General features: G+C 39.7%; 1 protein-coding gene across 3 annotated transcripts in view; it reads left to right on the top strand.

The window, feature by feature from the left end:
* CD86 (CD86 molecule) overlaps positions 1–13,783 on the top strand; it is a 63,228-nt gene extending 49,445 nt beyond the window's left edge. For 2 of the 3 annotated variants that reach the window (XM_007175606.2, XM_007175607.2), the window contains 3 exons: positions 1,315–1,467; positions 8,842–8,887; positions 11,364–13,783. In XM_007175606.2, the coding sequence (XP_007175668.2) occupies positions 1,315–1,467; positions 8,842–8,887; positions 11,364–11,460 (296 nt within the window). In that variant the 3' untranslated portion in view covers positions 11,461–13,783. The remainder of the gene's footprint in view (positions 1–1,314; positions 1,468–8,841; positions 8,888–11,363) is intronic. The other variant, XM_007175608.3, reaches the window with a different exon arrangement.
* Positions 13,784–14,013: the final 230 nt, after the last annotated feature.

The following is a 14,013-nucleotide window of genomic DNA, read 5'->3' as shown; positions in this document are numbered from 1 at the left end:
TCCTGGTTGCTTCCACTGTAGCCTCTCTTGGCCTGATAGAAGCCTCTCCCATGCTGTCCTGAAATTTAGCACCTTCTTGGCGCTGCCAACATCACCGCACATGACACACCCTGGGGCTCTCTGCCATGACTCCCACGGGAACAGAGCCTCGCCACCACTAGAGCCTCATCGTGGCTCACCTTTCTGCCGTTTCTCAACTGCTGCCAAAACCTTCCTAGCTGTCGCCATCTTCAGAAATGTTTCAGCTCTAGCTGCCTCAGGAAGATGGGGCTTGCCTCTCTGTGTCCCTATTCTATGGCTAGATCAGATATAGGTTAGGCCCTGTGTCAAGGAATCTTTTTGGGTATCAAAAGGTAGCAGCCTCCATGTTAACTGGGATGCCAAACAGGTTCAAGTGAGATTAAACTGGGACAGACTCAAAACGTGTTGAATGTGGCCTGCAGTACCAACAACTCCTTTTCTTAAGGTACCAGGAACAGGGCATGGGTGCACAAAATGCCCCTAAGCTAATGGGAGGTCAGCTGGCCCTATTCTCCTGTAATTTGAGATTAACTACCAGACCTCTTCCCATAAATGTCTATAAGATGGGCCACTCAGTCCTAATTTTTCCGCCCAAAGCCTGTTTTTTAACTTCCTGTAAGTTTAGGAGTCCTTGTGCAAGGAAGTAAGTCCTGACTTCCCAGGAGCAGATTCTGACCCTGATCCTCAGGGCATGAAGACATATCAAAAGTTTTCCAGTAGAAGAGACAGGTTGAAAGCCATGCTTGAGGAAGTCCACCTAGACATCAGGGGAAAGAACAAACAAAGCTGGAGATAGGAGGCCTGTAAAGAGGCTGCTATGTTTGTCCGGGTGAGAGGTGTCTGGAGCCTGATTTAGAGATGATAGTAGATGGAGGAATTACTATAAGAGAAACTTCAAAACTTGGGGCCTGACCACACAGGGGGGGGAGGAAGCCGGATGCTGCCCAGATGACTGTACCTTCAGAGCCTCAGTACAGGTACATTACCCAGATTCCAGAACCGAGGGCCAAGGTGACCCTCTTCTAGATCACGGTCATTGTCATCTCAGTCTCTGGGAAGGGAAGGCAAGGCAGCTCAGTCCAGACACTTGGTCAGAGTCACTGGCTTGGTTCTCAGTCAGCTGCCGAGGCCCTGAGACTTGGATTTTCTATGGCCCAAATCATGTGGCTTTCAGGCTGCTCTGGCAGTAGAGCCCTGAGGAGATGCTGGCATGTAAATAAAGGGAAGAGCAGCAATTATAAAGCTTTTATAATCAACCTTCCTGGCTGATTGAAAACTTGGGTTCATTTTTAGATGCAAAGCCACCTGTGCCAAGCCCCCCTGTCCCAGACCACATCCTCTGGATTGCAGCTCTACTTGTAACATTGGTCGTTGTGTGTGGGATGGTGTTCTTTCTAACACTAAAGAAAAGGAAGAAGAAGCGGCCTGGCCCCTCTAAAGAATGTGGTGAGTCAGTGCTTGTCCTCTCTGCAGATTGCCACTTTGCAGCTAACTTCTAATCAGCTGCCTTCTGGAGCTTGTTGGCTGAGCCCAGGCTGGCAAAAAGTCAGCAGGCGTTCGGAGGAAAAGGTTCCCTCAGGGTTTTGAGCCCATATAGACGGGACTCAGCAGCTGATAAGGTTGCCTGGATTTCCAGGAAAGGCAACACTTCTAACCTAAGGTTTACAAATGTACTTCTGGTTTCCAAACAAAGCTGATTATTCCTTGCCTTACCTACTTTATTTCATGAGGTTACTGTGAGAATTCAATGAAGTAAAATGGTGAAAACACTTCTAAATGTTCACGATTATGGACCTGATGATGTTCAGGCAGGGATGTTTGGTGGGAGAAGGGGAGGATTAGGTGACCATAAGATTTGCCTTCTCATCTCTAAAAGTCTCGGCTTACTGAGAACTAAGTTAGATGAATTATTCCCCACTGACTTTAAAAAATAATATTAACTCATATGGATTACCGAGTAGTACATATCCATTACCAAATATACTGAAAATAAAAATCACCTATAGTTCTACTAGTAAGAAAAAATGATTATGCCAACATTTTAGTGTATAACTTCCAGAGTTTTCTATGTATTAATCTGTTATTTTTCCATAAGTGGGATAGTATTAGGAGGACTGTTTTTCACAATTTGAATAATATAACATGTACTGTTTTCTAACTTTTTTATACTAAATGTTGGAAGAATATTTTCAGTGTCACTAAGTATTATTCTACAGCATCATTTAAAATGGCTGCAAGATACTCCGTTACGTGGATACATCTTAATTTATTTAACCAAGTCCATATTGTTGGACAGTTGGGTTGTTCCCATAGTTTTGCTGTTTTAAACAGCACTGCGTTGAGCAGCCTCCCCATTGACTTCTGTTGTAAAAATGCCCTGTGTTTAATGGGGGGCAAAGTGGTCCCTGACTTTATAAGAATCCCATGCCTGTTTGTGGTTCGGGCTGGTTTGAATGAAGTTGTAAGATAAGCTTGGACTTTATCTCAGTAATTGCCTCCAGTAAAAGTTTGGTTGGTGCTAATAATTAAGGTAAAACCTTCTTACTCACTTATGGTAAAAAGCACAAGATGAGTAATGCTTCTGGTCAGCATCTTAAGATTTCAGGGTACTGATTTTAAGATCCATCTAGAGAATAGATGGATGACATTAGCAGTCATTCATTTCATTCTAGCTGTATTCCAAAAAACAAGAAATTTAGGAGTGATAATCCAGTTTCAATACATTAACACAAAGCATATGACAGAGCCATTCAAACTGCCAAAGTACGGGGTATACTGAGAGATTTCTATGATACAAAAGTGTAAAATTCACAGTGCAGGGTCAGATGTACAGTTATATCATGCTTGTCTAGGCTTTGACTTTTCAAAGCGAGAGTTTTGAACTTCTCTTTCTCTCAATCTCATTGCTATTTAGAATTAGCTAAATGTGCAGAAGCAACCTTCTACTTGGAAATAAGCTGTCTCCTAAATTTGGTTTTGCATTGGAATGATTAGCTTACAAACGAAACAAAGAAAAGGGATGGAGAAAAGCCAAGTAAAATGTTTCTTCCCCTAAAATGCAATCAGAAAAATTCAGGAGACTAGATAAGGGAGTTAAAGAGGGTGTGTCTGTATATATGTGAGAGTTGTAAGGGTGTCTGTTGCATTTGAGATGGTCAAATTGAGCTATGAGTATTAAAAGGCAGAAGACCACAAGAGAGCATAGTACATATACGAACCCCTCAAGAACGTGATAAAGAATATTGGTAGAAAAAAGTTGTTTGGTCAGATAGTCACATGTGCCAGTAAGTTTGGTCAAAGAGAAGAGCCTTGATATCATTGGAGGAGGGAGATGTACCAAGTAACCATGCCACGTAGATATGAGATGTTTGTAAAACTGGGTTTTGTAACTTCAGCAATGTCTGCACTTGTTTGTGGATACCACTGGCATTGGCTGTATGATAGGCAGAATAATGCCACCAACAAGATATCCACCTCATATACCCCAGAATCTATAACACGTTATCCTACATGGCAAAAGGGACTTTTCATACGTGATTAACATACTGAGTTTAAAATGATGAGTTTATCCTGGATTATCCAGGTAGACCCAATCTAATCACGTGAGTCACAGAATCTTTCCCACCTGGATTAGAAAGATGAAATGGAAGGAGGAGAGATCCAAAGCTTGAGACAGGCTCAACGCACCACTGCTGCCCTTGAAGATGGAGGAAGGGGCCGTAAGCCAAGAAATGTGGGTGGCCTCTAGAAACTGGAAATGGCCCCCAGCTGAAAGCCAGCAAGGAAATGGGGATCTCAGTCCACAAGGAACTAAATTCTGCCAGTAGACAAACATGGAAACAGTCATGACCCATCCACAGAGACACAAGCTTACTGATGAGTAGAAATTTCTCCAACAATGCAGCTTCCTCCTAATCCAATATTAATCCTTTTCTCAGAGGAGACAGTCCTCCAACTAACTAACTTGGTGTCAAAAGTCCTTTCCAGTGATTTTTCAGTAGTTAAGTTTTTCTATTCCTCAACCGTACATATTTACCCTGTTTAGGCTGTTAAATGAATAAAAGGGAAATGCCATGGTTGTTCTAGCTGGTTTCTAATCTCTCTTCTCTTTTTTTGTTTTGTCAAGTAGGGCAGTTAAAGCATGAGAAATTGTAACCTTCAATTACTGTCTTTTCCCAATCAGAAGTTACCCTCTCAGCTTACCCAGTGGGGAGAAAGACTAAAATAGCTCCTCCTGAAGTTTTACTTCCTCATTTGGTTCTTGTCTGACTAAAATCTGTATTGTAATAGTGCCTAGCAACCTACAATTTGTACAGCTTGCCTCCCTCCTCCAAACTTGGAAGAGTCTCAGCTCTTTCAGGAATGATTTCTTAAAGGGAAAATGTCTTTTCCAAAATAAATCATTTTTAACCACCATTTAAACAGAAAGTTTCACAGGGCTTAAAAACTGAAACCAGGTGATATCATCATATCTGCTCTTCAAAAGCTAAATTTGTAATCAAATCCAAAAGTTTAGAAGCTGTCTTTTTATTGTCTACTTTCATTTTAAAATAGAAGCTTTTTTTAAAAAAATAACGGTGGTGATTTTGTCATGAGTATGAAAGGATAATATTATTTGTGTTGGTGTACAGACATCCTGAAATACTGTATTCAGCTATAAGCACTGTTATTTTTAAGAGGAACTTTGACAAAAATAGACTGTAACTAGATTTACAAAGTATCTGGAAGATCAGTCAAATATACAATGGAATATTACTCAGCCATAAAAAGAAACGAAATTGAGTTATTTGTAGTGAGGAGGATGGACCTAGAGTCTGTCATACAGAGTGAAGTAAGTCAGAAAGAGAAAAACAAATACTGTATGCTAACACATATATATGGAATCTAAAAAAAAAATGGTACCGATGAACCTAGTGGCAGGGCAGGAATAAGGACGCAGACATAGAGAGTGGACTTGAGGACACGGCGGGTGGGGTGGGGGAAGCTGAGGCGAAGTGAGAGTAGCGTCGACATATATACACTACCAAATGTAAAATAGATAGCTAGTGGGAAGCTGCTGCATAGCACAGGGAGATCAGCTCGGTGCTTTACGATGACCAAGAGGGGTGGGATAGGGAGGGTGGGAGGGAGGCTCAAGAGGGAGGCGATATGGGGATATATATATGCATACAGCTGATTCACTTTGTTGTACAACAGAAACGAATACAGCATTGTGGAGCGATTTTACTCCAATAAAGATGTATTAAAAAAAAAAAGAAATATCTGAAATAACAGAATGCTCAGCCTGGGGGAAAAAAAAATGCCTTGGGGAGGACACAAGTGCTGCCTTTAAATATCTAAAAACTGCCATAGGGTGCAAAGATCATACTTAACTGAGGCTCTAAAGGGTATCTTGATGAAGGTTATAAGAAGGTAGAAAGAAATAAGAGACTTTTCTAACAGTTAAAGCTCTTTTAAAATTATATAGAAGAGACAGACTTTTCCTTCCTCCCATTAAGGATTAACTGCTACAGGAATTGCCCTCCTGCTGTAGACAACTAGAATCAGACAAAATATATGTAACAACTGTTTTCAGATATTGGACAACAGGCTACAGAAAACTATAGTCCCTGAGAGAAGGGAAAAGATGAGGTGAGCCCTATGATTGTCCACAACTTACTGCCTGGAGTCAGTTTCTAGGCTGCTCTGAAGGCAGGGGGAGCCCTAATACCAAAACTAGAAAAAGACATTACAAGAAAAGAAAACTACACATATCCCTTGTGAACATAGATGCCAAAATGCTCAACAAAATTAGCAACTGAAATCTAGCAGTGTATTAAAAGTATTATACATCATGATTAAGTGGGGTTTATTCCAGGAATGTAAGGTAAGTTTAACATCCAAATATCAAGCAATAAAACTCACCTATTGAAAGACTGAAAAGAGAAATCATGTGGATACAGAATACATGTCAATGGATACAGAAAAAGCATTTGGCAAAATTAATACCCATTCATAATTTTTCAAAAGAAAGATAAACTCTCATAAAAGTAGGAATACAAAAGAATTCCCTCAACTTGGCAAAGAACAGCTACTAAAATCCTTTAGTTAGCATCATAGTTAAGGATAAAAGACTGATTGCTTTCACCTAAGATCAGGAATAAGGCAAGGATGTCACTCTCACTGCTTCTGTTCAACCTTGTACTGGAGGTCCTAGCCAGTGCCACAACTCTAGAAAAAGAAATAAAAGGCATGCATATTGGAAAGAAAGAAGTAAAACTGCCTTATTTTGCAGATGACATCATGTTTGTAGAAAAGCCTAAGGAATCCATTAAAAGCTATTAGAACTGATTTAGTGTAGCAAAGTAGCAGGATACAAGGTCAATACACAAAATCTATTGTTTTCCTACATACTAACAACAAACAGTTGTACACTGAATTTTTAAATACCATTTACAGTAGCATCAAGTAATATTAAAGACTTTGGAATTAATTTTTAAAAACAAGTACAAGACCTGTATGTATACTGAAAACTAAAAAACATTACTACTGACAGAAGTTAAAGTAGACCTAAATAAATGGAGAATTATGCCGTGTCCATGGTTTAGAAGACTAGCTATTAAGATACCAGTTCTCCCAAACTGATCTTTGGTTTCAATGCACCATCAATCAAAATCCTGGCAGGCTCTTTAGTGGAAATTAAAAAGCTTATTCTAAAAGTTATGTGGAAATACAAAGGATCTACAATTGCCAAAACAATTCTGAAACATGACAACAAAGATGGAGGACTTATACAACCTAATTTCAAGATTTATTATATAGCTATAGTAGTCAAGGTGTGACACTGGTGAAAGGACAGACATATCAATCAATGGAACAAAATGGAAAGTCAAAAAATATGATTTTGTCAACTGATTTTGACAGAAGTGTCAAATTAATTCCATGCAGAAAGGATAGTCTTTTCAACAAATGGTATTGGGTCAGTTAGATATCCACATGGGAAAGTATGAACCTAGACACCCAAAAAAATAACTTGAAGTGGATCATAAACCTAAAATAAGAGCTAAAATTAAAAAACTTTTGAAAGAAAACATAGAAGAAAAATTTTGTGAGCTTAGGTTGGGCAAATCTCAGATAGGACACAGTAAGCACAAACTGTATTATAAAAAGATAAGATTGATAAACTGAACTTCATCAAAATTAAAAATTTTTGCCTTTTGACTTTGTTAAGAAAATGAAAAGTCAAGCCACAGACTGGGACAAAATGCTTGCAAAATATAAATATAATAAAGGACTTATAACCAGAATACATACTTATATAATACTACTCAGTAATGAAAAGACAATCCATATAACAAAAGGCAGAAAGTAAAAGACTTGAATAGATACTTCACATAAAAATATACACAAATGGCCCATAAGCACAGCCACACAGTCATAACACCATTAGTCATTGGGGAAATACAAATTCAAACCATAATGAGATACCACCCCATACCCACTAACATGGCTAAAATTAAAAGGACTGATAAATGTCAGATGCTGGAGAGGCTATTAAACAACTGAAATTCTTATGCTCTACTATACAACCCAGCAATCCTTGATATTTACCCATGAGAAATAAAGACATATGTCTTCACAGAGACACACACACAAATGTCCATAGCAGTTTTCTTCATAATACTGAAAACCTGGCATCCTGAATTTTTGCAGTTGGTGAATGGATAAACAAATGGTGCTCTATATATATAATGAAATACTGCTGAGCTATAGAAAGGAATGGACTACTGGTAACATGAAACAACATGAATGAATTTCAAAAGCATTATGCTACGTGAAAGACACTAGGCATGAAAAGACTACACATTACATGAAATCCTAGAAAAAGCAAAACTACTGTGGCATTAAGCAGATCAGTGGTTACAGGGGATGGGGTGGGGGGAAGGAATTGATTGAAAAGGGGCTGGAGGGAACTCTTTGGGCTTATATAAATGTTCTATATCTTGGTTGTGGTGGTAGTTACATGACTGCATACATTTGTTAAACTCATCAAAATCTGTATGGAAAATGATTGGATTTTACTGTGTATTTTACCTCAATAAAACTGATTATTTTTAAACACACACACATGCACACACAAAGAGAACTGCCAAAGATAGGAAGTGTTCAAAACCATCAGGGGTGTTGTTGAAAGGATTGCTGCGGTCCCTAAATTCCTCCATGGACCCTGGGTTAACAACGCCTGCTGTAAGGCTGAGAGTGGGACAACAGCACGGTCATAACAGTCAACATAGAGGAATTTTCACCCGAAGTTGCTTCAGTAGTAAGTCCATGCCAGTAGGAACTCAGGCTTTGGGAGGTCCAGCCCACTAGAAATTTCCCACTTGAGCCTCTCCATGCAACCTTGTGTATTATTTGGTAGCACCAGCTGGCTAACCCATTTAGGCACCAACATCTGGAAGATTTCCTTTTCCTCCTCCTTCTAAACCTTACTTTCAGAAAAGGATTGGAAACTTTTTTTCCCATCACTAAATGATTGCTAAAACTAAATGTATTATACCTCCCAGTAGTATTTTTATTTTAGTAAAGAATAGAGCTGTAAGTAAAACCTATTCCCAACATTAGAACTTAAGGCACAATGAACAAAAGAAGGCATTTGCTTTTTGGATGAAAGAAGCTCCTTCTCAGTCCCCATGAAATTTCATCAAGGAACCATCTATTCCACATATATGGCAACAACAATTTCTCTCTGAGTCCTAGGACTTAGGAGCCTCTTCAAACTTTCCCTCTTTTAGTATTTATGGGCAATACGTTTTCTGAAGTTGTTTTTGTCTCTTTCAGAAACCATCAAAGTGGAGGGGAAAGAGAGTGAACAGACTGAGAAAAGGTGAGTCCTGACCCTACAACATTGTTGAAAGAGGTACAATGCCCAGAGAGTCTATAATTTAACTAGGCTTGGTCTGAGGCATGCTGGGACCTCAGCATACATGAACTAATGGAGAGGAAGAGGAAAGTCAGACTAGTTAGGACTTGGAGGAAAATGTCCTAGCTATAAATGGATGGCAGTGTGCCCTATGCACAATGCCCAAGGGTCATGGCAAGTTCAGTTGTGGTCAAGTAAAAAATTAATACCAAAAGGGTCTGATGTGGTGAGCATAGGCTGCATCTTATTCACCATGGTAACCGCAGTACCTGGCACAGTGCCTGGGTGTCCTACATGTGTGGAATGAATAAATAAATAAGTGAGGAGTGATAATATGTACCCTCTAGCCTCAGTGTCTTTGCATCTCCTGTGCCCTCTGCTTGGAATGTTCTTCGCCACTTCTTCACCTCATTCTTCAGATCCTGACTCAAGTTGCACTTTCTTAAAAACCCTTCCCAAACTAGATTGTGTCAGCCTGTTATAGTATCATGTGGATCCTTGTGTTTTTTCTTCATAACACCAGGTTATACTTATATATTGGTGTAATTATATTATTAAGCTCTATAAACTTAACTAAATCAAACTTTATAGAGGGCGGGGAACATATCAGTGAAGCTCATCATTGTGCTGCCAGAACCTAGTACAGTGCCTGGCATATAGTGCTCAATAAATTTTTTAAACTGTGAAATTGCAGCAGCAGATATGTTTGAACCTATAGAAAGTAGCCTTTTAATAATACTAACAGTTTTCAGTAGTTGTAATTTTCATGGTGAATACTGGTTGAAAGATGATAGGACTTACAGAATTTACACTCTAATGGTTTGATAAGTATATAACATGTTGAAAAGGAGTTTTGTGGAAAAGTAAACATTATTCTGGGCTTTAGTTTCTCTTACGTTTGCTTTCAGCTGAGCAATAGTTTAAGTTGTTTGTTTGATTTGTACTTATTTTTCATTTATTTGGCTTTCTTTCTAGATTCTTTACCTAATCAAATCCAAATAAGAACAGCACTTAAGTAACCCTAAATATGGCATAGGGAGAAGTGTGTATATCCTTTTCTTTATATTTTCCTTTGTTCACGTACGAGGGCTGTGGAAGGCAAAATTTGGTGAGGTGCTTTTTTTTCTTTAAGAGTGCAAGTTTTCAGATTGTTTTTAAAAATTCAGTTTATTTAAACCAAAAAAAAATTTACCCATTTCTCCCACCTCCATACCCCCCCACCTCTGGCAACCACCAATCTGTTCTCTGTATCTATAAACTGATTTTTAAAAATTATTATTATTCCTTTGTTTTTAGATTCCACATATAAGTGAAATAATATAGTATTTTTCTTTCTCTGTTTGACTTATTTCACTTAGCATAATACCCTCAAGGTCCATCCATGTTGTCACAAATGGCAAGATTTCATTCTTTTTTATGGTCTACTGTATGTGTGTGTATGTGTGTGTGTGTCACAATTTCTTTATCCATTCATCCATCAGTGAACACTTAGGTTGCTTCCATATCTTGGCTATTAAAATAAATATTTGTTGAAAGAATGAATGTATGCATGATGGAATACACAAAGATTCCTGGTGATCCATCCTTTCACAGCATGCAATCAGATTGTCTGTACCTCCATCCACCCTGAGAAGCTGCACTCTCAAGAATATCAATGCTCTGGTCACATAGTCATGGGGTCAAAGCAACCCTAAGTCAAAAACCTGGTCACCGGGCTTCCCTGGTGGCGCAGTAGTTAAGAATCCGCCTGCCAATGCAGGGGACACGGGTTTGAGCCCTGGTCCGGGAAGATCCCTCATGCCGCAGAGCAACTAAGCCCGTGTGCCACAACTAGTGAGCCTGCGCTCTAGGGCCTGCATGCCACAACTACTGAAACCTGCACGCCTAGAGCCCACGCTCTACAACAAGAAGCCACCGCAATGAGAAGCCCGCGCATCTCAACGAAGAGTAGCCCCTGCGCACCACAACTAGAGAAAGCCTGCATGCAGCAACGAAGACCCAATGAAGCCAAAAATAAATTAATTAAATAAATTTATAAAAAAACCTGGTCACAGAGACACAAGTCATGATCCCAGGGTGCACAGCTCCCAGTGTGCCCAGCACTTATCTGGATACACCAGCCACTGTGAGTCTCGGAATCCAGGATGGTGAGCCCAGGTGCTGAGATCTTGCCTGCCCTGTCAGACTTAGCTCAGAAGTGGTCCGGAAGAGCTGCAGAGGGAAGGCAGCAGGGAATCAGCATAGGGCAGGGGCAGGCCCAGACAAAAATCAAAGATAGTAATTTAGGAAGTGTGGACGGTACTTCTCCACCTCTCTTCAGTAGTTTATTTCTCCTCATTGCTAATGCAATGTCCCCTTATATTCTGCCCTATCACTGAAATCTAGAAAAAGAAAGTGGCTCTACTGTGAAATCTCACTGAATTCTTTTCTGTTTTTCCAGAGTAGAACTCCAAGAACCTGAAAGATCTGATGAAGCCCAGTGTGATATTAACATTTCAAAGACAGCCTCAGGAGACAAAAGTGCTACACATTTTTAATTAAAAAGTAAATGCCATATGACTATCCGGTTTTTATATGCTTTTCTTTTCAAGTTTTGACTGACCTTTTTCTTGTCTCTCTAAGCCTTCCCAGAAGGCAAGAGAATATTACTATTAATAATAGAGGGGGCTTCACGATTCCCTCTAAGTGAAATAGCCTCCCTACAATGCCAGCTCTGCTCTCTATGCCAGGAGCAGATTTTAACTGTTTCTTTTCATTTCAGAGCACACTTGTGGGTCAAGCCCACCTAACTGGTTCCTGGCTCAGGAAGCATGTGTAAGACTAACACCTCCTGTTTCAGATTCAGTCTCTTAATGTTATAAATTGTGTTTTATGTAAAACTCCCAATTCCTGGAATTGTGGCTTTTATCTACCCTGAATCTCAGGTAGTGCCTCATTCCATCCTGTATACCTGTGACTGAACAACTACCTTTTCAGTCCGGGTGGGAGTTATGTATTTTATGGCCTTATAGTGTTAATATTAATATTTTGAAGTATAAAGAAATATGTACTATAATAATGTAATTACTGAGAAAAGTCCACCCTCTGCTAAGGAGTTCCTGTCCCTCTGTGAGGGTCAGTAAGGAAAGTGGTGGCCCAGTGTGCTGACAACAGTGAGCAGACCAACTCAAAATCTGGGAAATTAGAGACAGAGAAGGAACCAGTTCTGTAGCCATTACCGTCTGGGCTGTTGCTAATGTTAAGGAGGATCCACCTGCCCAAGAAGCTGCTGCTGAGCCTTAGCAAAGAGTGCTGGATAAAGCAGGAGAGCGCTGTGCATCATAAACCCTGCTTCTCTTCTCAAAGAAAATGACTGAGACAATGGCCTGGGGCAACTGTTCAAGAGCCAAGAGAGAGATCGCAACACTCAAAACAGGAAAGAAAATGAAAGATCTTGACCAACAGAAATACACATGAACGTTCAGTCTGTCCAGTCCTTCGACAAGCCATAGGAAGAGCAACGGATGGACAGTCTGTCCAAATGGACTTAAGGCCGACTGCAGTTTCCTTGGAGGTTGGTGATTGGTTTTGATGATAGCCAGGTTGTTGTGATGTTTCATCTGGCTGGAAGCAGAGCTGGGTGGGGAGAGCTATCATCTTAATAATGGGGTGAATGGAAGGAGGCTTAGGGCTCTTTCAATGAATGGCCGAGAGGGAAGGAGCTGGAGCAGAATTAAAAGGACCAGAATACAAATTGCCCAGAGGCTGACTTAGCCTGCAGATGTCCTAAGGAGGTGATGGTTGGCCCAGAGAAGGGCTAGCCAACTTGTGTCTGAGGACTGTCTATGCGTCATTCTCAATGATGGGAAACCTGGGCGCAAGAGAGGAATATATTAGCCCTGTAAAAATGAGCTAGGAGACTCTGGCTCTAAGGCAGCATCACTAAGGGATGGAGAAGCCTCAGTCCAAACCTAAAGAGAACTTTGGGAAAGCCACAGAAATAGTAGTTCTTCTTATTCTACATAAAGGACCCTAAAGGGTTATAGACAGCTGTGCTAGCCATGCTTGTACTTGTAATCGTACCATTTGTGTGCTCTGCCCTGCCCTTGCCTTCCTTAGGCTCTAAGCATCTTGCTGTTTTGTAACATGTTTTTTTTTTACTTTTTGTTTTATATTGGAGTATAGTTGATTAACAATGTTGTGATAGTGTCAGGTGTATAGCAAAGTGATTCAGTTATACATATACATGTATCTATTCTTATACAGAGCAGTTCTCAATAAATTTCTATTAAAATGATGTAAAAGTCTAAATTTTCTTCTTCTATTTTAACAGTACTTATAGTCTGATATTACTCCCTCTGTCCTCCTAATGTATGTCCTTCCTCTTAACAGCTCTAAGGTAGCCCCATTCTCCAGTCACCTAGCTAAAAGCCTCTGACTCACCCTAAACCCTCTCCTCTTCCCTTTCCTCTGTGTCTCATACGATTCTATGTTTATCTAGTTACTGAGACATATGTCAGGTAAGGGATGTTGTTTCTCCGGATAACTAGGAAATCTGAAGTTAAGGAAGGGATACTTGCTTTTCAGTTTGTAATGTTTTATACCATGTAATGTGTGCTTGCATGTACGTTAAACAAAAGCTTAGTATAAAAATTTATTCATTGAAAATACTTCGATTATAAAATAAATGCATGTAATTGTATTGTATATTTGAAAGTTACTAAGAAGGAACTTCTTCTCATCACAAGAAGAAAAATTCTTAACTATGTGTAGTGATGGATGTTAACTTGTTGTGGTGATCATTTCATACTATACACTGTATCAAATCATTATGTTGTACACCTAAAAGTAATACAATGTTATATGTCAACTATATCTCAATTAAAAATAAATACATGGCATGTGAGAAGAGTCATTATGGAAATTATGGAAAAAAGAAAACTGTCCAGGCTCTGTGAAGGCAGGACTGTGTCTAATTTCTTCACCAGTGGATCCCAGGCACCTAAGGTAGTACCTCAAAACTATTTGTTTAAAAGGGACTTCCCTGGTGGCACAGTGGTTAAGAATCCGCCTGCCAATGCAGGGGACATGGGTTCGATCCCTGGTCTGGG

Source organism: Balaenoptera acutorostrata, chromosome 4 (assembly GCF_949987535.1).
Source record: "Balaenoptera acutorostrata chromosome 4, mBalAcu1.1, whole genome shotgun sequence".
NCBI lineage: Eukaryota > Metazoa > Chordata > Mammalia > Artiodactyla > Balaenopteridae > Balaenoptera > Balaenoptera acutorostrata.
This window is presented reverse-complemented; position numbering and strand designations above follow the sequence as displayed.